The sequence below is a fragment of the Oculina patagonica genome, chromosome 4 (genome assembly GCF_052425735.1).
Source record: "Oculina patagonica isolate OP01 chromosome 4, crgOcupat, whole genome shotgun sequence".
NCBI classification, from domain to species: domain Eukaryota; kingdom Metazoa; phylum Cnidaria; class Anthozoa; order Scleractinia; family Oculinidae; genus Oculina; species Oculina patagonica.
In genome coordinates this window covers 6064016-6085643 of record NC_135761.1, presented here as the reverse complement: position 1 = coordinate 6085643, position 21628 = coordinate 6064016, and the positions used below count along the sequence as shown (strand labels likewise).

The 21628-nt window shown below is 39.5% G+C and overlaps 2 protein-coding genes across 2 annotated transcripts in view; one reads left to right on the top strand and one right to left on the bottom strand.

Moving 5' to 3' along the window:
- The first annotated feature begins 796 nt into the window (after positions 1-796).
- LOC144651264 (E3 ubiquitin-protein ligase NRDP1-like) lies at positions 797-5040 on the top strand. The gene is made up of 3 exons (XM_078511199.1): positions 797-2433; positions 3618-4751; positions 4897-5040. Exons 1-2 carry the CDS (start codon positions 1591-1593, stop codon positions 3843-3845), a joined length of 1071 nt encoding a protein of 356 aa, XP_078367325.1. The 5' UTR covers positions 797-1590; the 3' UTR covers positions 3846-4751; positions 4897-5040.
- The window catches only part of LOC144651175 (protein virilizer homolog), a 44122-nt gene continuing 27453 nt past the window's right edge, over positions 4960-21628 (bottom strand). The window contains exons 34-56 of the mRNA XM_078511065.1: positions 21273-21601; positions 20750-20822; positions 20399-20466; positions 20011-20079; positions 19581-19689; positions 19279-19369; positions 18809-18865; positions 18399-18494; positions 17848-17962; positions 17466-17537; positions 17170-17330; positions 16315-16377; positions 13263-13497; positions 11121-11223; positions 10042-10202; positions 9571-9692; positions 9408-9472; positions 8175-8377; positions 7552-7648; positions 7327-7435; positions 6422-6459; positions 6063-6150; positions 4960-5291 (exon numbers count right to left, since the gene is read on the bottom strand). Coding sequence (XP_078367191.1) covers positions 5204-5291; positions 6063-6150; positions 6422-6459; positions 7327-7435; positions 7552-7648; positions 8175-8377; positions 9408-9472; positions 9571-9692; positions 10042-10202; positions 11121-11223; positions 13263-13497; positions 16315-16377; positions 17170-17330; positions 17466-17537; positions 17848-17962; positions 18399-18494; positions 18809-18865; positions 19279-19369; positions 19581-19689; positions 20011-20079; positions 20399-20466; positions 20750-20822; positions 21273-21601 — 2612 coding nt within the window. The 3' untranslated portion in view covers positions 4960-5203. The remainder of the gene's footprint in view (positions 5292-6062; positions 6151-6421; positions 6460-7326; positions 7436-7551; positions 7649-8174; positions 8378-9407; positions 9473-9570; positions 9693-10041; positions 10203-11120; positions 11224-13262; positions 13498-16314; positions 16378-17169; positions 17331-17465; positions 17538-17847; positions 17963-18398; positions 18495-18808; positions 18866-19278; positions 19370-19580; positions 19690-20010; positions 20080-20398; positions 20467-20749; positions 20823-21272; positions 21602-21628) is intronic.

Sequence of the window (21628 nt, the reverse complement as noted above, 5' to 3'; positions counted from 1 at the left end):
GAGTTTTCGGCGGCCCTTAGACGAGTGCCTTAATGTTTCAATCAAGCATTAAAGCCATGTCTTCTCATCTGTTTACCCAGTTCAACAAATGTCTAATGACAGTTTTAGTCTCTTAGGTGAGAACTGTTTACAAAGATTAAAAGGCCTCCACAAACCGCAAAGCGGTCTGAAGTTTTCAATTTCAGCCGGCTAATTAGCCGAGCAATTTTAAGAATGCAGTTCTTTTGAATCGCTAATAAATCATTTAATATTTTAATAATCGAAAACTTGCGAGCGAGCAAGTTATATTGGGTTGGTTTTGGCACGTTAATTCTGATATTGGCGCATTTCCGTTTTCAAAGAAGTGTTAAGACATAAACGCAGGTAGCGAGACTTGATTTCTTTTTGTACAGTCTGTCCTGTAGAGTACAACGTTTTCAAATAAAAGGGTTCTTTAATTCAATAGGGCGGTTTTCTATCAACAATAAATGAAAACGCATAATCGGTTTCTTTTGTTTCGTCGTGCAAGAACGCTTTACAATTGCCTCGTAAACAAAATTGAATGGAAGTAGGGATATAAAGGAATCTTTTAATTTTGCTAAGAAGTGGATATTTTGAACGTTTATTTTTATAAAAGTTAACTAGGAAAAAAAGGAAAAAACTCGATTCCAAGTTTTAGACGGCTTAAAACAGAGCCATGAGTAATGAGGAAATATTTGATCCTTAGGTAATTAGTTTGAATGAAATATGTAAATATCCAAACACACTTTGTTTATATGTTTGACACGACTCTATGTATATTTATGCTCCAAGGGTCGAAATATGCTTTTAGCAAAACAGATGTTCCATAAGCCGCCTTACAGACGCCTAATTTGACCCCGCAACCAATTTCAACAAAAAATACTTCAAGGCGAAATTTAATTCGGGTTTTTATTGCACGACTACTTGTGTAGTATAGACCGACCTATCAGGCAGATAAGTGGACTGCACGCACGGTTGATGTAAATATCCCGCAACGCCGGGGACATGTGGCGTTTTTAAGGGTTTTATTTCCCTTGACGCATTGTATGTCCGCGTCATTTAAAGCGAGACTGTTTCTAATATCACGAGCACATACAACGCTTAATCTACCAGTCGTATTCGACGCGGAATTCTTCGGTAACCGCAAGATTCAAGGATCGCAGCTTGTTAAAGAAGGAACAGTTCAGTTCAAGGTACAGCGACCAAGACATCGTGCGGTATTTGGAGCTGTCGTGAGTCATGCATGGCATAGCATAACTGCGAAGGCGTTTATAAACCATATAACATGTTTTTATGTGATTAACGCCTCACTGTGTATTGACATGTCACGTTAGCAGCGAGCTGCCGTATTTATACAGAAAATTCACAGTTGATCGTGATCTGTTTCTATTTTCCAATTCAAGAACTTCATTAATATCAAAGCAAAACAAAAAACAAGTTGATCGCGGACAATTCGTGACGGCCAAGCTTGCCGAAATATTGGACCACTTCGAGCGTCTTGCGACTATAAAGACAGATCACTGTACATCGACGGGCAGTATTAACAAAGGACAAAAAGTGATCTTGCTTTGAACACGAGAGGACGAAACGATGGGATTCGACATCGAAAGATTTTCAGGAAAAGTAAACGAGGGACTTCTGTGTTCGATCTGCCGCGATGTTTTGGAAGAACCTTTACAAGCGCCATGCGAGCACGCGTTCTGTTCATCGTGTATTCACGCGTGGCTGACACACTACAACACTTGCCCAGAAGACCGCCTGCCTCTGTGGCCGAGCGACTTGAAGCCGATTTTCAGGTACATGAAAAACGATTTGGACGCGCTGAAAATACGGTGCGATAATGAATCACGAGGGTGTAAAGTTTTGGTGAGGCTAGACTCGCTTAAACCGCATTTAAAAGAAGAGTGTGGTTTTGTTTTGGTTTCGTGTCCAAATGAAGGGTGCAAGGAAGAGCTAAACAGACGCGATCTGGAGGCGCATTTTAAAGTGTGCAAATTCCAGACGGCCGAATGCAGCAAAGGATGTGGCTTGAAGGTGAGCAAAAGCGAAGAATCTGAGCATAACTGCATTGCGGAATTGCGCAAATTCATGACTAAACACAAACAAGAAAGCGAAGCCAAGATCCGTGAGCTCAAACAGGAAATGGAGTCTCGGCTCGACTCGCACCGCGTTCACATGGTGTACAAGGAAGCTACGCTGCAAAATCAAATCGAGGATTTGAAATCCCAAGTGGCCGAGCTGATATGTGAGACAAAGTCATTAAAAGCGCAGAAGAGAGATGAGCTACAGAGCGAAGACCCCGAGAGAAAAGAAATCCTAGAATGGCTGAGAAGCTTGAAATATCAAGATGAAATTGCAGAGAGATACTGCAGTAGCTGTAACAAGCGATATCTGTACGTGCGGAAGGATACCCTCCACTGTTTAAACGACAAGGTAAAATTTTCTTTGCGGTTTGTTTAATACCTAGAAAAACCTTTGATGCAGGCTTTCTATTGTTAAAATTTTTTTGCACTTCCGGTCGTTGGGTCGTTCGCTCCGTGTAACGTCACGTAATTCACCTTTCTTACATACCTAACGTAAAAATAAGAATTTTATAAGCAAGTTGAATTTTCACAGTCCATAGACAGATGAAGAATTTTTCCCGTTAATTTTCCCTCACATTCCCAGCTTCAATGCTGTTCGCCGAATTCCATCACTCAAAAAATTTGGTGTTTTATTTTTTTAAGGTTATTGAGCGCACTCTTTATTTCAAACAGGTAAATATATGTGGATTAAACCGCTCCAATTACCTCCAGGCCGATTACAAATACTTGAGAAATCCATCGCATACGAAAAATACTTTCGTGTGAAATCCGGCGCTTATTACTAAAAGAAAACGAAAGCCTTTCTTTTCGTCTTACGGAAGCATTGCTCATTAGGCTCAATTAGCACAATTAGCGGGTTTTTTAAGGGTAAAAACTTAGTCATGAATTTTACTTGACCAAAGAAAATAATTTACAGATCTTGAAATTTCAGATCGATTTTGAAAAATTTGAAGTATTCATAATATCCCCTACGCGCGTGAGATAATTTAGATATTTTCCATCTCTTGATCAAACACTTGTCAAGGACTGATACAAAGGTCGTTTAAAACTCTACGGGTGGTATTTCAACGTTCTCCCAAGGTCGAAATACTGATCATTGAAATATTCGTTTTTCAAATGGCTTAAAACATTGAAATACGGAGCGCCATATGTCCCTTAAAAGCTCTTAAACGTTAGTTCCAAATTTGACCAAATTTGGTGGTACTTTCAAAAGAAAATAGTTGGTGATTTCCCTAATTCTCATGACGTTTCCATGACAATGAAAGAAATATTGAAAAAAACTAAAAATAAGCTGTTGATCGCAAACTTGGAAAAAAACTTTAATTGTATCGAAAACAAAAGATATTGGTTACGTTACAAAGACAAAACTATTTTCAGTATTTTGGCCTCGGGGAGTGACAAAATTGCTATGTCGTGGCGAAAATGACTTTCTTGATCTTGTACATGTACTCGATGGTCACCGTCTTTGCGACAAGAAATCATAATAAGAAAACAACAACTCTTTTCACAAAGGAAAAACGTTCTTCTTTGCAGGTAAACCTGAGTTGCTCATCTCCCACTGAGGAAGACGCCATCCTCAGTCACATACGATGTTCCCGCGGGTCGAAGCCCCGAAGCTGGTGCCCGAGTCCCGTCGGCACGGGTCATGATCAAGCCGCGGTCCTGCCTCGTTCTCAAAGCGAGGAGTCGTCTCTGAACAGAGCGGTACTAGAATCGTGGAGACGAACTCCTGATGTTTCAACGTCACCATGTTCGAACTAACAGGCTTGACAACAGAATGGCAACTTTTCAACCTTCGGAGGCGGCATTTAGGTTTCGCTCTATTACATGAAAAGAATACGCTTTGATGGCAAATTTAAGCTCGCGTAGGAGAGCAAGAGAGAAGTTACTTTGCTATTATAGTTTACATGCTATGAATCTTCGCTTTTTATTGTAAGGTTAATCAGCACTGTGCTGACTTACCTATGGTCCTAAATTAACTTTCTAGTAATATGGTTTCTGTGCTGCGCTAGGTTTTACGAGGGCAGAGATTCCCAGGGGACAAGTCCCAGGGACATGATACGTGGACAACACTCTGAATATTACTCCTCACTTTGTGTAAACAATAAGTCAAACACAGAGCAGATAAGGTCACCTAGTGTTTAAGCATTATATACCTGCAAAATTTTCATTATGCAATCGTCACTTGTCGTCTGGCGCATCTAGATGGAACACCCCCCCCCCCCCCTCCCACCCCCTTGAGCATAAAACTAGCCATCGTTCACTTTGTTCCCCCTCCCCCTTCTAGCCAACGTTTGGGGCATTTTTGTCCCCAGAGCCGCTTGTCCCTCTTAGCCAGCTGAGCCTGTACAAAGGCAGTTGATGGGCTCCTGACAAAGGTAATTTAAATCTAGCCAATTGGATCAACCGTTTTAAAATCGCTTTGTTGTAAGGAATTTTTAAACGGTCGAGTCGATTTGATTGGCTAGATTTAAATTTCCTAAAAAATCTGACAAAATCTGGCCAATCAAATCACGTTTCCCAAGAGCCACTTGTTCCTCGTGTCCCAGGCTTTGCCGGCCAATAAGGACAAGCAACTCTGGGGACGAGCATGACGTTTGGGGGTAAATTGCATAGTCAAGGATTTTACAGCCAGTGTAACGCGTTTAAAAGACGGAAAGAAAAGAGGCCGCGGATCAATTTAGGTTTCTGGGAAACTGCTCACCTACCCCTCCCCAAACCTAACATTTTGCCCAAAGCGATAAGTAAGGGTTAATGTTAGGTTTGGGGAGGGGTAGGTGAGCAGTTTCCCAGAAACCTAAATTGATCCGAGTCCGCTACGTACATTACTGCTCTCTATAATGTCTTTAAACTTCTGACGATTTAATAAAGACACTTGTTTCTTGTTTTGTTAATTTTAATGTCCAATAGGAATTTCGTTGGTACAAAATATTTTAATGGCTCGATTAGTCTATTTAATCCAACATTTCATGTCTTTGTAATGTCATCATTTCTACAATAAACTTAACAAACAGTTTGCTTCGTGTTGCTATTGTCTTCATTTTATATCAACTTCCAATATTAACAGAAAAGAGCTTGGTTACTCAGTGTCCATTGACCAATCAAAAGGCAGAATTCAACTAGCGTGTGAATGACCTCATATGCCTGGCTGGGTAACCTCGCCCTGCACCGGGACGATATCCTCCAACATTCGGCGGGGGCATGAACCTAGAGATGAATCAGATTGGCTTGGGGTTAAAACGAAACAAAACAAAGCGGTGCTACAACAGTCTTACAACATTTCACAAGTAATTCTAATAATGCAAAGTGGTTAATACGTGAAAATTCAATTTCAAATTTACGTTTCACCCTAATACTGGGTTTGAGGGGAGTGCAGCATTTGTGGGGAGGGAAGAAGATCAAAGAATCAGAAAGCACTACCACTTAAGGACGTTCGCGCGGATATCTTCTAAGATTGAGATTTTTCTTAAACTTTCACCACAAAAAAATAAGGGGTCACCGACCGAATTCGTTTCGGGGATATGATATCTGAAAGAAGGCGCTCATTTGGATAAATCTGACTTCGTTACTCGATAATGACCTCTGCGGCTTCTGGCGATAAATAATTCAAATCAATTGATGAAGGCCAACCTCCTTTGTCCGAGTTTATTTGATTGGATCTATTGAACAAATATATATCACTTTAAAAAACCCTTAGGGTTACTCTTGTCTTAAACAATTGCATTTGCAAACGATCAAAACAGCAAAATGTGGCTGATTCGATCGTGCGTTGGAAAAGAAAATGGAAAAATAATAAACTTCTAACATTCAAATTTGGCTCAAATTTGACGTGAATTAAGTGCGCAGTAAGGATGTGCATAAACAATAAGCGCGAACGTCCTTATTACAACTTGTCCGATTATTTGTCGAAAAGATTCCAGACACGTAACCGCAGCCGCTGTAACCGTAGGTATGCCTAGGAATTTAAGAATTCAATACCTTGAGTCGTCTTTTGATTTAGGTGCGTCCCAGTAACCTCGCATCTGCGGTCGATTATAGTTATCTCTCATTCCTCCACTACCACCACCTGAAAACCAGACAAGATGGAAATCTTACTTTTCATTATTAATTATCATACATTTCTTTAAATGTCAGTTGCAAGAATTTGTTGTTCCATCAAAATGACATCCCCTTGTTGACGATGCCTTGATTTCCCTCGCCCATACGCTATTTTCCATAGTTTAAATGTTGTTTTAAAATCTGGTTACACAAATCAGGAAATGCAAACTTGAGTTATAGAAAGCTGCCCCACAAGTGAAAGTAAATGATAAAAATAGCATCAGAAGAAGCGATGTTACCTCTGTACGGCTGAGGAGTCTGAGAACCCCAATCGGGTCTGAAGAGAACAAAACAAAAAGTGAATCAAGTACGTCAAACATAACACAGGAAATATTAGGAAAGCATTACCAAGCATTGCTTCTGACCATGTGAGATTTCTTGTTTTTTCATACATGAAGTAAACATCACACTTAACCTTTTTTTAAGTTAAAAAAAAAGTTGACACCAAGAAGAATCGAACCCGGGTCGTCGGTTTACCAAGCGGGATTTATCCCCACTATGCCACCGACGACCAGCTGCCAGGACCGTGATTTTTTTGGATAGAAATCCCAACCCCATTATAAGAGCTAACCGCAAGCAATCTAACGTGGTGTAATACGTCATCAGCTGTCTCCACATGGTCTGAAGCAATGCTTCGAAGTGATTTCCGAAATATTAACCGATGAACTGTGGCACAGGGCAGACAGCTAGGACTCGCTATGCCCGAGAAATGCATTAACATTTGGCAGAACTAAACTGCAATTGGCGGTAACAGAGAATGCAAATAATTTCTTATTGGTATGAACGCACGTGAGTCGTTATGGCGTTAATTGGCCGTAAATTAGCCGTTATGGCGTTAATTGACTCTATTGTTGTAACGTATATAAGGGATGATGGCTGTAATGTATTCATCTCAGCTCTCGAACTTTTTAACCTTTAATTTTATCTTTTTTCAAAAGAAAACCAGGAGGAAAAGGAGCTATTTTCTGCTAAAGATAGGTTATTGGAAATAGTTCAGTCAAAGTTCCCCAAAAACAAATTAAATCTTACACGAGTTCGGCGAAAAAAGTACGAACACTAGTAGATACACCAACTCGTAATAGACACCAAAAACTTTTAGTTTACTGGAGTAAAAGTTTAAATGAAAATTATGATAGTAATTTACCCTCTCTGGAAATTCCTTTGTCCAGGGAAGGCTCCAATTGGGTGCTGCCGGGGATTTCCCCAGTCAAGCCCAGCCCCGCGCATCCCTCCTTGATTCTCTATACCAGGACCTTGAAAAACAATAAGAAACATCAGGGATTTACATCGTACGACCAGTTCGAGAATAGTGTTATTTTTGCAATAACTGCAAAAGATAGCCCTAGTGTCTCGGTTAAGGAGGTATTACCTTTTCGAAATGGTCCCCCTGGCATGGCTGTCCAACGACCTTGATTCCCCATGAAGTTCCCTGGACCAGGGTCCATCGACCTACCTGGTGGAGGACCCTGAAAAATTACAGCACAAAAGTCAAGCAGTGTGACACAAACTCTTATTTATTAACAAATTAAATTTCCAAAGTAGAGAGAAATAGAGGATATTACTGGCGCGGAGATAATCTTCGGTCTCCTCGTGCGCTCCTCGTGTTCGGTTGCACTGCCAGGTTTCTTTTGCCTCGGTGGCGTTCGGTTCCGGATTTTCTGGATTTCGAGATTCTGGGTCGGTGTTCCGAACATTTTCCGTTCCGAGTTTCCATCGCGGGGTCGAGATGTTGGACATCGATCGCTCATTGGTTGCGTGGCACTGCGGATGAGGTCAAATGATCCACACATGTGTGTCATGCATCCACACATGTGTGGATCCATTTTCTCGTTGCTACCACTCGCTCACTGTATTCTATATAATAAAAACTATTCCTCCTTCCTTGAACTAAACTAATTGGCAAGAGAAGTTTGGCCCACTTTTTCGACAGGCCGTAAAAACCTATTCAACGATTAACAAAAAAGTTGTCAGAAGGAACATTGTTGAATGTACCTTGGGACCAGTCCTCCTCGTAGGTGGCGGAGAGTCCTGGGTCTTGGCATGCTCCATGGCCATGAAGTCATCCACGTGCATGGAAGGTGGACGGCTCGTGTTTTGCTTACGTGATCGGAAATTGTCATTCATGCGTGGATTGCCTCGTCCTCGTGGCATCCCTCTCATGCCGCGGCCTCCTCCACGCATATGCATTGAAGGACCTATGAAGAAAGGAAGGATGAAAAACAAAAAAGAAAATCGGTAAGAATCCTGGCAAATGACACGAGTAGCTGCGGCAAAGTAGCGGGAAACTGACTTTCAACTTTTGGAGAGTTCGACAGTTCTCTCTCTCAGTTTTGGACTTGAACAATACAAATCGAAAACCATTAAAGGGACTTTGTCACAGCTGAGTTATGTTTATTTTACTTAGCTTTGCAAAATATCTGGTATGAAACTTAATGTTTGCAAAGAAATTATTTCGTTGGATTTAAATTTCTAAACCATAGCTTTTTTTGCAACCAAATGTGTCTCCCGGGCGTTATAATTTAGAGTTACAAGGAAACGAGACTAACTTTGAAAACTTTTCCGCCGGACAATATTTCAAAAGCCCATATCGCAATCTGTTTGAATCTTCGTCACTTTTGTCCATCCGTACCTTCTTTTGTATTCGCTGTGTTATTAAAATGTTCCTCCACTGTTTTACGAGGTTATTTTTTATATTTCACCAAGTTTGATTATCCTTCACTAAGCCAAATGTGGCTAAAATCCATGTTATAGTCCCTTTAATAAGTGTTCAAGTTGACTGTTGTCGGGAACTGACGCTGTTCTCAGTAATTTTTAACAACGAATCAGAAATTTGCACGTGGATCACTCACGAGCAAACTGCGGTCAGGTTAGAAAACACTTGAAACAGATTTGTTGAGAGCTGAAAATGATCGCTGCATCAATATGACACAACCTGCTTTGGATTTGCATGGCAAGCATAAAATAAATTCGAGGGGACAGAAAGAAATAATTTTACAAGTTTTAGCTCCAAAGTTCCTTTATGCTGAAAGCTTGTTGGCAAGCAGTTCAGTATTTGGAAATAAAAACATAACTACCGGTACATCACTACGTTTGCAACTTCCATGAAGATCAGTAGTTTAGATATTAAGAATACATTGACATCAGATAAAAGGCACCGTTAGTTTACCAGGTCCGTTCTAAATCTTTCCAATGATACATTTTTTTATAAAAAACCCTGCTACAAACCTGTTTTTGTTTTCTTGTAATCCTTCCGCTGACCAGATATCAACGGATCGTACTTCCTCTTGTTCCTAAAAGAACAACGAGAGGTTAGCACCTGATTCGTTTATCATCTGGTGGCTGGTTTTTTAGATTTGAAATAAAATCAGTGAAGAGCTAAGCGCCGTACCTGTAACCTTTCTTTCGCGTCGGGGAGCCTGGTGGTGAGGGCACCAGTCCTTTTTCCAACTCGGCCTTTAGGTCAAAGTCAGGACAGAACTTCTCTGTCAGTGAATCAACACTGCTTTTGATCTAAAAAAAATTAAACAGGGCATCTATTACTCCGAGTTTCAGCCCTTTAGGTTCCAAACAGCCAAATCTAGAATATAATCCTTAGTATTCTGGTATCAACAAACAAATTTCGCTTACTTGTCTCCATACTTTTTTTGTAGCACTAGTTAAGCCTCTAAAAGAACGGCCTTATTAGGCAAGGCGCGATGTATGCATCCCCCTATACAGCCTCATTTAACGATCACAACAAATATTTGATACAATTAAGAGTAGGTCTGGTGGGCTACATTGGAAGGTTCGATGAGTTTTCAACACGGCAAGGATTTTATACGAACCAGTTGTATGAACCATACCAAATAATAAAACATACCAGATCAGCTTCCGGGTCGATATCATCAGGGGGAGGGGTGGAGTACCATAGTGTCGGACTGACCCTCCCGTCTTCAACTTCACCAGCGAGGAAGGACAGTCTGTTGATAAACAGCGTCTGAAGCGGAAGTGGAGCTGGCAGCTGAGGCTCGGTGACTTCCTCTGTTCATAAAACACACAAAAGAGAACAACATACAGTGTAGAACACGACATGAAACGTTCTACGGCATTTAGCCTTGACAACAACCTTGTTTGAATCAGGTTTAGGGTTTGGCTTTTATTTCTATTTCTGAAGTAAAACGTCGCGGTTAAAGGGACTGTGTCACGGCGGATTTTATTTTATTTTTTTACTTTTTACCGATGTTAGCGAAGAAATTACTTCTATGGATCTAAATGACAAAACCATAGCTTCATAACATACAAATATGTCTCCTCGGCGTCACAATTAAAAGTTACAAACAAACAAGATTAACTTAGAAAACTGTTCAGCCTAATAGTTTTTCAAAAACCCATATTATTATTCTATCGCAATCCGTTTGAATCTTATTCAATTTTTGGCCATCTTTCTTTTGTATTCGCGGTGTAATTGAAATGTTCCTTCAGACAATTTGATGATCATTTTCTTTTCTGTCTAAATCTGGCTAAAAATCCGTGACACAATTCCTTTAATTCTTCCTCCTGCAAAATTTTTTGTTTTTTTTTTTTTTTTTTTTTTTAAAAAAAAAAAATAAAAAAAAAAAAAAAAAAAAAAAAAAAAAAAAAAAACCCCCAAAAACCTTTTTTTTTAAAAATATAATTCCCCAAAAAAAACAACAAAAAAAAAAATTTTATTTCTACAATTACCTTAATTTTTTTTAAGTTGATTGTACGTAATCCGTCTCAATCCTCCCTTGTCTTATTTTGATCTATTACTACCCCTTTGCCTGGATTGGGGTTTATCATTTCACTTACGACACTATTTTTTCTCCCATCCATTTGGTAAAAATGTTCTACAACGCCAAAACAGTGTCTAAGCCGTTTAAATCCCCTCGGCAAATCCTTTAAATTACGACTGCAAGAGGAGACTCCCGGTCATATTACCTGGTTCTTTCTCGGCGTCGCCTTCTGTTTTTCGCAGCATGACTGTCAAAACTCGAACTGCATCTAACAACGGCTCCAGTGCCTCGTCTTCTTTACAACTTTCCTACAACAACAAAACCGAATTCATAACTGTGCTAGCTTTCCTTAGTATTAGAGTAATATGACCAAAATTCAATTAGCCGTTTACAAGGCTCTAGATAGAGACGTTAATTCATCAGTGATGGTTTTTAGGCAATTAGTCCTCATCCGCCTTAGACCGATAACGCTAATACGGATATATCGTGGTGTGAAAATGGGACAATTACAGATTTAAACGGATAACTCGTTTTATTTTATCCGCCTACTTATCTATCATTTCAGATGAATTACTAGACGGATTGTGTTGACAAGTCATTCCGTCCCACCATTACACTAAATACGGATGATCCCTTAAGAAGGAAACTCGTCTGAGACAAAATATCCGTCTCTAATGTTAAAACGGCCATTCCCACAATTGTCTGTCTGACAATTAGACATATTTCCGCATTTTTGGTATGATGAACTGGAAATAGATTGTAATGGAGGCTCAATCGATGGTATAGTACTCATTATTAAAAGAGCGTAACATGAACTTTAAATTTCAACACGAATTGTACCCGCAGTAGCCTCCATTGCAAGGCTAATATCTTCCAGATCCAATAAGTGTAAAAATGAAAATGGCCTATTCAAAATCATTTACATCAAATTACATGAGATGAAAAAACCGTTAAGATATACCATTATGCCTGAACGGATCGATTCCTTTTAACAGTACTCATTATTATTCAACAAATGCGCGCACTGCCCATATATGGTCAAAATGTTAACGTTATCTGTCATCCGTACATAACAGATATCCTGCGATAAACGTAGGTTGCGAAGATTTGTTGGAAGCGCTGCATAGTTTCAGTTTTTCTATCTGCAAAATGTGTTTCGTTGACAATTTGTTGAATAATAAAACAATTATCCTGCTTAACCTTGCGGAATTCCGTCTGATTTAAGCCAACTCGGTCTACGGCCTCGTCGGCTAAGTATCACGTGATATTCCGCGCGTTTTGTCAGGATAATTGTTAATTATTTCCATCAGAGCCCAGTTGCACTAAAAAACTACTTTCACACTGTCATGCCAATTTTGCGTAATCGTTAATTAAGTTGACGTGAACTTAGGGCGCGTTTTTTTATTTACAATTCTGAAATGAGAATGGTCAGAATGTGAAATGCGTGCGTTTTTCTATTCCGCATTCCTATTCCGGAATAAAGGTAAAAGGTAAAAGGTAAAAGGCAAAGGTAATTTATTTTACGTCAAAAGCACGGGGAGTGGTTGCCCAGTCTCCCGAGCCAGAGGCTCATGATAAAAGTGTTTGACATACATATTAAAAAATACAATATTATTATACTATTCAAATCTTAAAAATATGCGTTAAAAATACATACTAGTTACAACCCTGGTATACTTGGATATCCCGGTCACTTTTTTCTCGTTCACGCCTTTAGGCGTGTTGCGAATACAGTGAAGTGGGATATTCCTAGTTCACGGGGTGTCTTTTACCATCCATGAAATACGCTACTTCGTCAGATGTCGCAGCGCACTTGGGAAGGTTGGGTTGAATACCGTCGAATATACAACGGCTTTCCTGTATTCTGATTGGCTGTATTTTCTATGGCATGGTATAAAATGTTAAAAACGATAAAAATACAACATGTCTATAACAGAATCATTTAAAACAAGAACTGCATTGGCAGCCACCAAGTTAGTTGTATCCATTCTGCTCCCAGGGGCAGAATGAAATTCCAAGATGGCGGAAGGCATAGCCCGTGATTCGAGGGATGTGTCTTCTATCCTTTGCGAATAACACTGCCAGGATATTCGGCAAATCCATAACAGTCTCCAAACTTTCGTTCTCCTTTTCATTGAGTAAAAAAATTGCTGCGATAATGGCTGCGATGGCAGCCTCTTCGTCGGCGCCATATTTGTTACACAATGTTTACCAAAGCCAGAACCGCGCATACCATCTCGCCTACATGGGCGTTTTTTAATGCAGGCAAAATTTGCACAAATTTGTTTTTAACAGCAACAACAACAACAACAACGAATAGAGGACTACCAAGATGGAGACCACAAACCTCGAGTCGTTTTTCCAGAGTTTTAAGTGGACCATCCTCGCTGTCAAATTGAAGGAAGGTTCCCATCTGAGCAGCGCTGATGCTAATCTCAGTAGTTCGTTTGAGTGGTTCTTCTTCCATGGCATCATCTTCCTGATCAGGAATCACCTCAGCAGAGTCCTCCGGCAACAGCAGCTGAAGCAATTCAATGGTTGTTGATAGCGTGGACAGGTTATCTGGGCCTGGGATGCTACTCCTAAGCAAAAACACAAACAGTTAAATGTTAGCACGATTTCAAAACACGCGGAATGCGCTAACGTGGCGCAATAACGGTTTAATTTTGTAGAACAGTACTTAACAAATAACAGGAACCAATTAGTAAGTGAGGATGCCTAACGATGGCGAGGATGGAATTAGATTACAATTTAGACAAACTTGAAAATGCGAGGCTTGCATGTAGGAAACCCAACAATAATGGTTTAATTTTGTAGAGCAATACTCACCAAATAATAGGAACCCATTAATAAGTGAGGATGCCTAACGATGGCGAGGATGGAATTAGATTACAATTTAGACAAACTTGAAAATGCGAGGCTTGCATGCAGGAAACCCAACAATAATGGTTTGATTTTGTAGAACAGTACTCAACAAATAACAGGAACCCATTTGTGAGGATGACTAACAATGCGAAGCTTGCATGTAGGAAACCCAACAATATTAAATGGTTTAATGTGGAAAAGTACTCAACAAATAACAGGAACAATTAGTAAGTAAGGATGCCTAACGATGGCAAGGATGGAATTGGATTACAATTTAGACAAACTTGAAAATGCGAGGCTTACATGTAGGAAACCCAACAATGATGGTTTAATTTTGTAGAACAGTACTCAACAAATAACAGGAACCCATTAGTGAGGATGACTAACCATTGCGAAGCATGCATGCAGGAAACCAAACAATACTAAATGGTTTAACTTTGTAGAACAGTACTCAACGAATAACAGGAACCAATTAGTAAGTAAGGATGCCTAACGCTGGCAAGGATGGAATTTGATTAGGGTTTTCCGATTTAGCGGAAAATTCACTTAAATGGAACACATTTTTCCGCCTATTGAAAATCTTATTGAATTCACTTAGTTAGCCCATTAAAAATACACATTAATCTACTTGCTTGTTTTCTCTGTTTGACTATCCCTCAAGAAAGTAGGATTCTACGGTAGTCTAAGATGTCAAAAGTTATCCTAGAAGTTTGGAATTGAGTTAAACAGTTTTTTTGGACCATACCGAAAATTTGCAAACAGCGTTTCAGCAGTCTTCCCTTCATTGGATTGATATAAAAGTTTGATGCTGCGTATTTTTTACTCGCTAAATCGATATTACCGTAATAACGGTTAACAGAAAACTCGAAATCAGGAAATCTCAAATTTTGCGCGTTCCACATTTCACCATAGGGAGCTATTACCAATGCAATAAAATGTGGCGCATTGCCAATAAAATATGTAAGAATTAAAAACAAAATACCAAATTTTTGATTTCGAATAAAATGCACAAAAATATTTCCAACCATTAACCCGACCATGCTACGCCACTTGCGGCCACTTTTCTCAACAGCCTGCATAATAATACTAATTATTTCTTCAATAGGTGTGTAACATTTTAAGCTTGTAACTTTTTTCTTCCGTGTGTTGTCCACTGCTCGAGGGCAGTGTAATATCACCATGCAGTGCAGCTCTCAAAACAAATATTGCTCTCTCTATATGTCTGAAGGTAGTCAGTCCACATGACATGGCCACAGTTTCGAAAAAAACAAAAGCGGAACACGAGGCAAGATAGAAAAAAAAATGTGTGATGTTCACATGATGTATGTCTGTAAGGTGCGACAAAAAAGGTGATATGCGGCGTTTACCCGTGGAATTTTTTTTATGTGCAAATAAAACCAGAGCACTTTTTCACAAGTGTTTGACAATATAACAACAGATACCGCCTCATTTTTAAACTCCTATCTTTCTATTTATTTGGTTGCAAAACCGTAGAGAAGCGTGAAGTTCCACAAATGGCAACTGTTTGGATGGAAAATTATTTTGAAAAAGTTATGCTGCGAAACATTTCCGTCTTCGTGAACGTTTGGGGGTTTACTTTGGTGTACGAACTCGTAAAATTTTTCTTTGATTTTGGAGGTATTGTCTTGGTCGTTCTTTGTTTTACGTCTCTTGTGAGTTTCACAGGTTTCACGCCGAGGATAAGCCAAAGTTTGACACAAGCTTTTACGTATGCGATAAGAAGAGCCGCCTCCTTTCAGTAACTATTTTTTTTACATCATGGATACTCTGCCACCTAAAAACATTTTACTTCAGTTGTCTCAGTAAATTTACTGCTGTTTTCCAGGGTGAAGTTATAACATTGTCTCTTGATTTTCAAGCCGGCGGATTGAAAAGAATATATAGTTTGCATTCAAACACGAGTCATTATATTTACTGCAAGGCTTACTAACTTAACCTACTCGTAGACAATGAATAACAACTGAATTACATTATGCAAATTGAAACAAACGGCACTTTGCATCTAATTAGCTATAACAGACGGAAAAACTCGTTCCATTTCCGTTTAATCGGAAAACCCTATTACAATTTAGACAAACTTGAAAATGCGAGGCTTGCATGTAGGAAACACAACAATGATGGTTTAATTTTGTAGAACAGTACTCAACAAATAACAGGAACCCATTAGAAAGTGATGATGACAAACGACGGCGAGGATGGAAATGGATTACAATAAGGACGAACTTGATAACGCAAGCCTTACGTGTAGGAAACCCAACAATAACCGCTTGATTTTGTAGAACAGTAATCGACAAATGACAGGAACCCATTAGAAAGTGAGGATGCCTACCAATGGCGTGGATGGAAATATATTACAATTTAGACAAAGTTAAAAACACAACGTCCAAAGGTTTGGTTCGGGTTCCTTTGTTATTTGACAAAGTCATGCTAGAACCTGCATGGGGAATGCTATAATAGAACATGCAAGTTGCTCTATTTATAAAAGATAACAAAATGCACCCAAAATAACTTACTCAAATGAGGACGACAGTCTCTTGAGGAGTCGATAAAACACTTCACTGTTATTCTCCAGAGCTCTAAAAGCAAAACAAAGCTCAAAATGACATACCGTAAAATTCCGGTTATAACCCCTGGGCTTATACAACTTCTTAAGGGGTTTTGGGTGAGCTTATAAGCGGAATAAAAAAAGGTTTCGAAACGAGCCACGGCAGTGTCGATCAAAATACGTTTTTAAGTTAAAAAGTAGTAATAAAGCAACATTTAGTCCCAGTTCAGTACTGTTATCCAGCAGAGGGGGAGGGGGGGGGCATATATCCGGAGGGGCCAATAACCAGATGTAATTTTTGTCTCCAGGTAAATGGGCCTATAACCAAGGGGGGTTATAAGCGGGGGAGGCTTATAACCGGAAGTTTACGGTATATACCGTAGAATTCCGGTTATAAGCCCTGGGCTTATACAACTTCGTAAGGGATTTTGGGTGGGCTTATAAGTGGAGGGGCTTATATCCGGGAGGGCTTATAAGCGGAATGAAAAAAAACGTTTCGAAACGAGTCTCGGGAGTGTTGATCGAAATACGTTTTTAAGTTGAAAACGCATAATAAAGCAAAATTTAGCCTTGTTCAGTACTGTCATCCGGCAGAGGGTGCTTATATCCGGGGGGGGGGGGGGCTTATAATCGGATGTATTTTTTTTGTTTCCAGGTAGATGGGCCTATAACCGGGGGGGCTTATAAGCGGGGGGGCTTATAACCGGAATTCTACGGTATAGCACAAGTAGCCTCTATATAGTAACAACCCAACTGAGACCCAAAGATAACTGCTAAAAAAGCGGGAGACCAGGACAAACCAGAATTAAAGACGTTTACTTACATTTTCTGATGGTAGACGCCGTAGTTGTGTTCGGTTAGAGTCAGCAAGGTTCTCAGAGCAAGTAATATGGTAGCGAATGATTGCTGCTCTGATCCTATGTGTTCTAACAACGCTGCACAAATCACTTCAAGCATCTCCTTGTCGGGCAAAGTATTGGCCAACTACAACAACAAAAACAAATTACACAATACATCCCGTTATTAAGTTATGGCAACTCGCTTTAGGAAGAAAATCTGATTGAACGTCGCAACGATCGTCTTAAGCTTAATGATAGTCAACTTTTCAAACTGACTTACATGTTGGTCCGTGAAAGGAGTTTCAAATGGCATCAGACTCACTGTAGGATCACACAGGGACTGCACGATGGACTGATATGACAAAAACAAAACACATATAACGTGAAAACATTATCAACGACAAGCGAGGGAAAACATGTATCCAGCGACAAGCGCGGAAAACATGTTAACAACGAATAGCGCGGGAGTAAAATTAAGGTCGGGTTCGCTCTTATAAGATATAGTTTGCTACACGACTTTATTAATTACTTACTTAGCAAATGCAAAATCAAACCAGAAACATGCTTCTTAGAAATTTACGGTTGTTTTCCATTAGGCAATACTTCTTTTTAAGACCAAAAGGCTTGTTAGAACCCGCAACCTAAAAACACCAGTTCCATACCACAACACAATACTGAGATCTAGACACCATCTGATTTTCTGACGAGCCCTTCAAACATGACAACATGGACGGCAGGAGACTGGGAAACAGGAGGTCGTCGTTCTTGGCATTTCCACTACAAAAAGAAAATGACACAATATTTAGATTCAACTGATAGGAAAGCTGGGTGTCTTGGCTGTGTTAAGTTCAATGTGCCACCTGCGTGGCCTTATAGTTGATGACTTGAAGAAGTTTTCTAGTTAACCGTTCCATCCATAATATCGACAGAAAAATTCTTGTTATAGGTCTCCACACATTTCTTTTAGTACTTTCTACGAGAATTTTACAATATATCAGGCCATTCCCCTTTTAGTGATCACCTTCCTTATTCTCCCGACCTATATACACGACGTCGAACTGAATTTTAATAGTAAACGTTTTTATATTTGGCACAAGTTTGTAGGGTGGGTGGGTGGCTGGTTGGCTGGTTGTTTGGTCGGCTGGTTGGTTGGCTGCCTGGCTGGCTAGTTAGTTGTTTGGTTTTAAGGGAAAATCACATGTCAATCACCTACCTTGTTTTCAAAAGTTGAAGAAGCGATACTTTAACTGCTGGTTGGGATGACAGATAAGCTAACAGGGTCATGATACGTACGCCTCCACCGGTACAGCTAAGTGAAATTTGAATAAGAAAACAAAACTCACGGTAAGTAAAAGTTAAAGTAGGATCTTTCTTAGCATGCGCGTGGCTGTCTCCGACTGCACGCAGGCAAGGTCTATCTTTCCATTTTGGAAATCTTGTCCACATATGTTAAGAAGTCACGGGAACAACTTTCTTTCTGGAGGTAAAATTCTTCGACAAGAAACAAGACGCTAATTTAGTGTTGCATGAAGGCGGCACACTCTCGTAATGAATTCTCTACAGTTTGCTTAGCAACAACAAAAACGTGTGACAATGAGTGCTGTATGATGTTCAAGTTCTCACCTGTTTTCTTCTCCACTTGCTTTGCTCATCTCACTGTCCAGTGTTTCCAGAAGTGTTCTGATAAAAGTACACACACAAAATATGAACCATTAGCTAGTAGATAGACGGGTAGGTTTAAACAAAACATCCTGTATGGTTTATTTTATAATCCATATCACATGTTAGTTGACGACAAATCACGTGCCGTTGGCTCACGTTTACAAACTCAGTTGTGTATTTTCATTAGCGTTCGTTTAGGAAAAAACTGATACAGTCAACTCCCTCTAAAACGGACACGTTCGAGACAACCATTTTGTGTCCGTAATACAGGACATCCATAGCAACTAGAGTTATTTTCAGTAATTCTTATTAGCCGGTACTTCAACTCCTGTCTGTAATAACAGGGTATCCGTAATTATAGTCAGGTGTCGGCAAGGTGAGAGTTGTCTGTTATGACAACTCAAATTATAATATAATAGCCTTAGCTCTACCTGACGATGTTGAAGGCAGTGGGTGCAGACAGGTCCGACAGCTGTGAACAAACTCTTCTCATCACTTGCTGAAGGTTGTGACACGCTGACCCTGTAGATTACGGCAAACAGTTACTGACGTAGAACTTGACAGAGGACATTTTTTTTTCACTAAAAGAAACTTTTTACCCTTTTTGAACAAACCTAGCAAGGTTTTCTACAGGGAACTTCTCGGGTGAATTCACTTGGGTACAACAAATCTTTAATGTTTCTTACATAAGATTAATACAAAGAGGAAAATTAAAAGGGTACAAGTGTCCCACCTGCCAGGTCCTTCAGTATTCCCTGTAACTCAGTACTGAGTGGATTGAGGTGTGCACTCCACAATCGGCGGTGATTCATCACCTGGTTCGCTTCTTCTTCAGACATGGTCTGTCAAAGCAACACACAAAACCACGTCACAAAAAGTCAAAAGTCGTTACACATTAGCTGGTTAGCCCACAGGTATGCGATGCTGTTTTCCCGCCATAATGCGCCACGTCCATCGCAGCTTCCAATGTTTTCCCGCCATAATGTAGCCCGTCCGTCACAGCTTCCAGATCTTTCCCGCCAAAAAGTCGACAAAGGAAAAAATATTTCACACAACTTTGTACAGCGCCCTTAAAACTGCGCAAACCCCAGGCTTAATCAATTTTTGGATCCAGTATTTCTATTTTAAAAAGGCATGATTACAGATAGTTCTAATTAACATACCTCTAAAGAGCGAATAGGCAATGGTATCGGTAACAGTTCTGACAGAAGAACAAGTCCTCCTAAAAAGGCCTGTTGAAATAAAGAATGGACAAAACAGAAATAAAACGAAAAAATTAGACATGACGCGATGTGAAAGTAATAAATCTTATAAACCAGAACGTAGTGATAATTTATTGACATCAGAAAAAAAAACCGCTAGTTTGAAAATAACACTTGCAAGCCATCTTATGTATCGTGTAAATTAGAGTAGAGGAATAATGTAACTTTTGTTGCAAGTTTTGAGTGTTTCAATAAAGTTAAAAAAAACGCTTGCATCCCATCTGGATTTTATTAGGGTACAACTTTGTAAACAGTGGTGAATTTTAATTTGAAAATACTGCCAACTGACCTGAGGAGCTGATGTTGTGTATTCGAGAAGTTCCTTCAACATTAACGACCAAATGCTCTCATTTATTGCTGTATAAAAAAATTAACAGAAGAACAATACATTTTAATGAAACCTTACAGAACAGAAAAAAAACATAAGAATGGCAAGAAAATGGTTTAGAAATCAACAAGGAAGTCAAGGGTCTATAAAACTTTTTTTTATCTTCAAAAGTGATTTATTCCTATCTTTTCCTGACAAATTCAAGTAGACAGGTCATTAGATTGAACGAGTTAATAAGTTCAGGAAAAATTGTCCCAGAGTCAAAAAGATTAATATTGTTTTATCTTTAGCTGGATTGCTTTAGTCATTTACCTTCCTCGTGATCAGCTGACTGAATGACAGGTCTTGTAAATGTCATAAACACGTCAACAATTTCACTCTGGATCTTTTGGAATAACACAAACAAACAAAAAACAAACAAACAGGGAGTCAGTACTACAGAAAGTGCTTTTACGAACGCAAAACAACTGGTTACTTTCGAAAAAAAACAAATCATAAATTATATTGATACAATACTCGATAATCAACTCACTTACGTTCAATGTTGAAATTAAAATGTTTATTGTACAAGTCAGCATAAAAACAATTGAAATGTGAAAACATTCGAGCAGAACTTATATTTTATTTATAACTTTTCATATCTGATAAATCTAAAGAAACACACAAACTCTGGAGTAAACTAGATTTGTACCATGTTCAAGCTGATAATAACACTGCTTTCAGACATACAGCAACAGCAACAGCAAAATCTGCTCCTTCCAGCAAAATTTGCCCTTAAGCAGTTGACACTCGCCCCACCTCAAAACACATTTTATTCTAAGAATTTCCTCAATACCTTATGGGCAAGACTGCTCAGCTGTCCTGTCATGGGTGCAGTACACATTACTGTATGAAGCACCATCAGCGACTTCATTAGCCTTGTATCTTTAAACTGGTATTTGCCACTGTTTAACAGCTCTATCAAAAGAGTCTTCACCAGTGCTAGAAGAGGTGTTACCATGGAAATCATAACAAGGGGCGGCCCGGTGTGCAGGGGCTGCCCCTGTCTCCAAGGCCGTAGAAGGAACTCCCCAAGTTTTTGAAAGGTGTTGATGAACACATCCATGGCATTTGCAGAGAACAACTCAATACAGGCTAAGTTTTGGTTCAGATCTTTCTGAACCACTGCAAGGGAGAAAAAAAAACACAGAA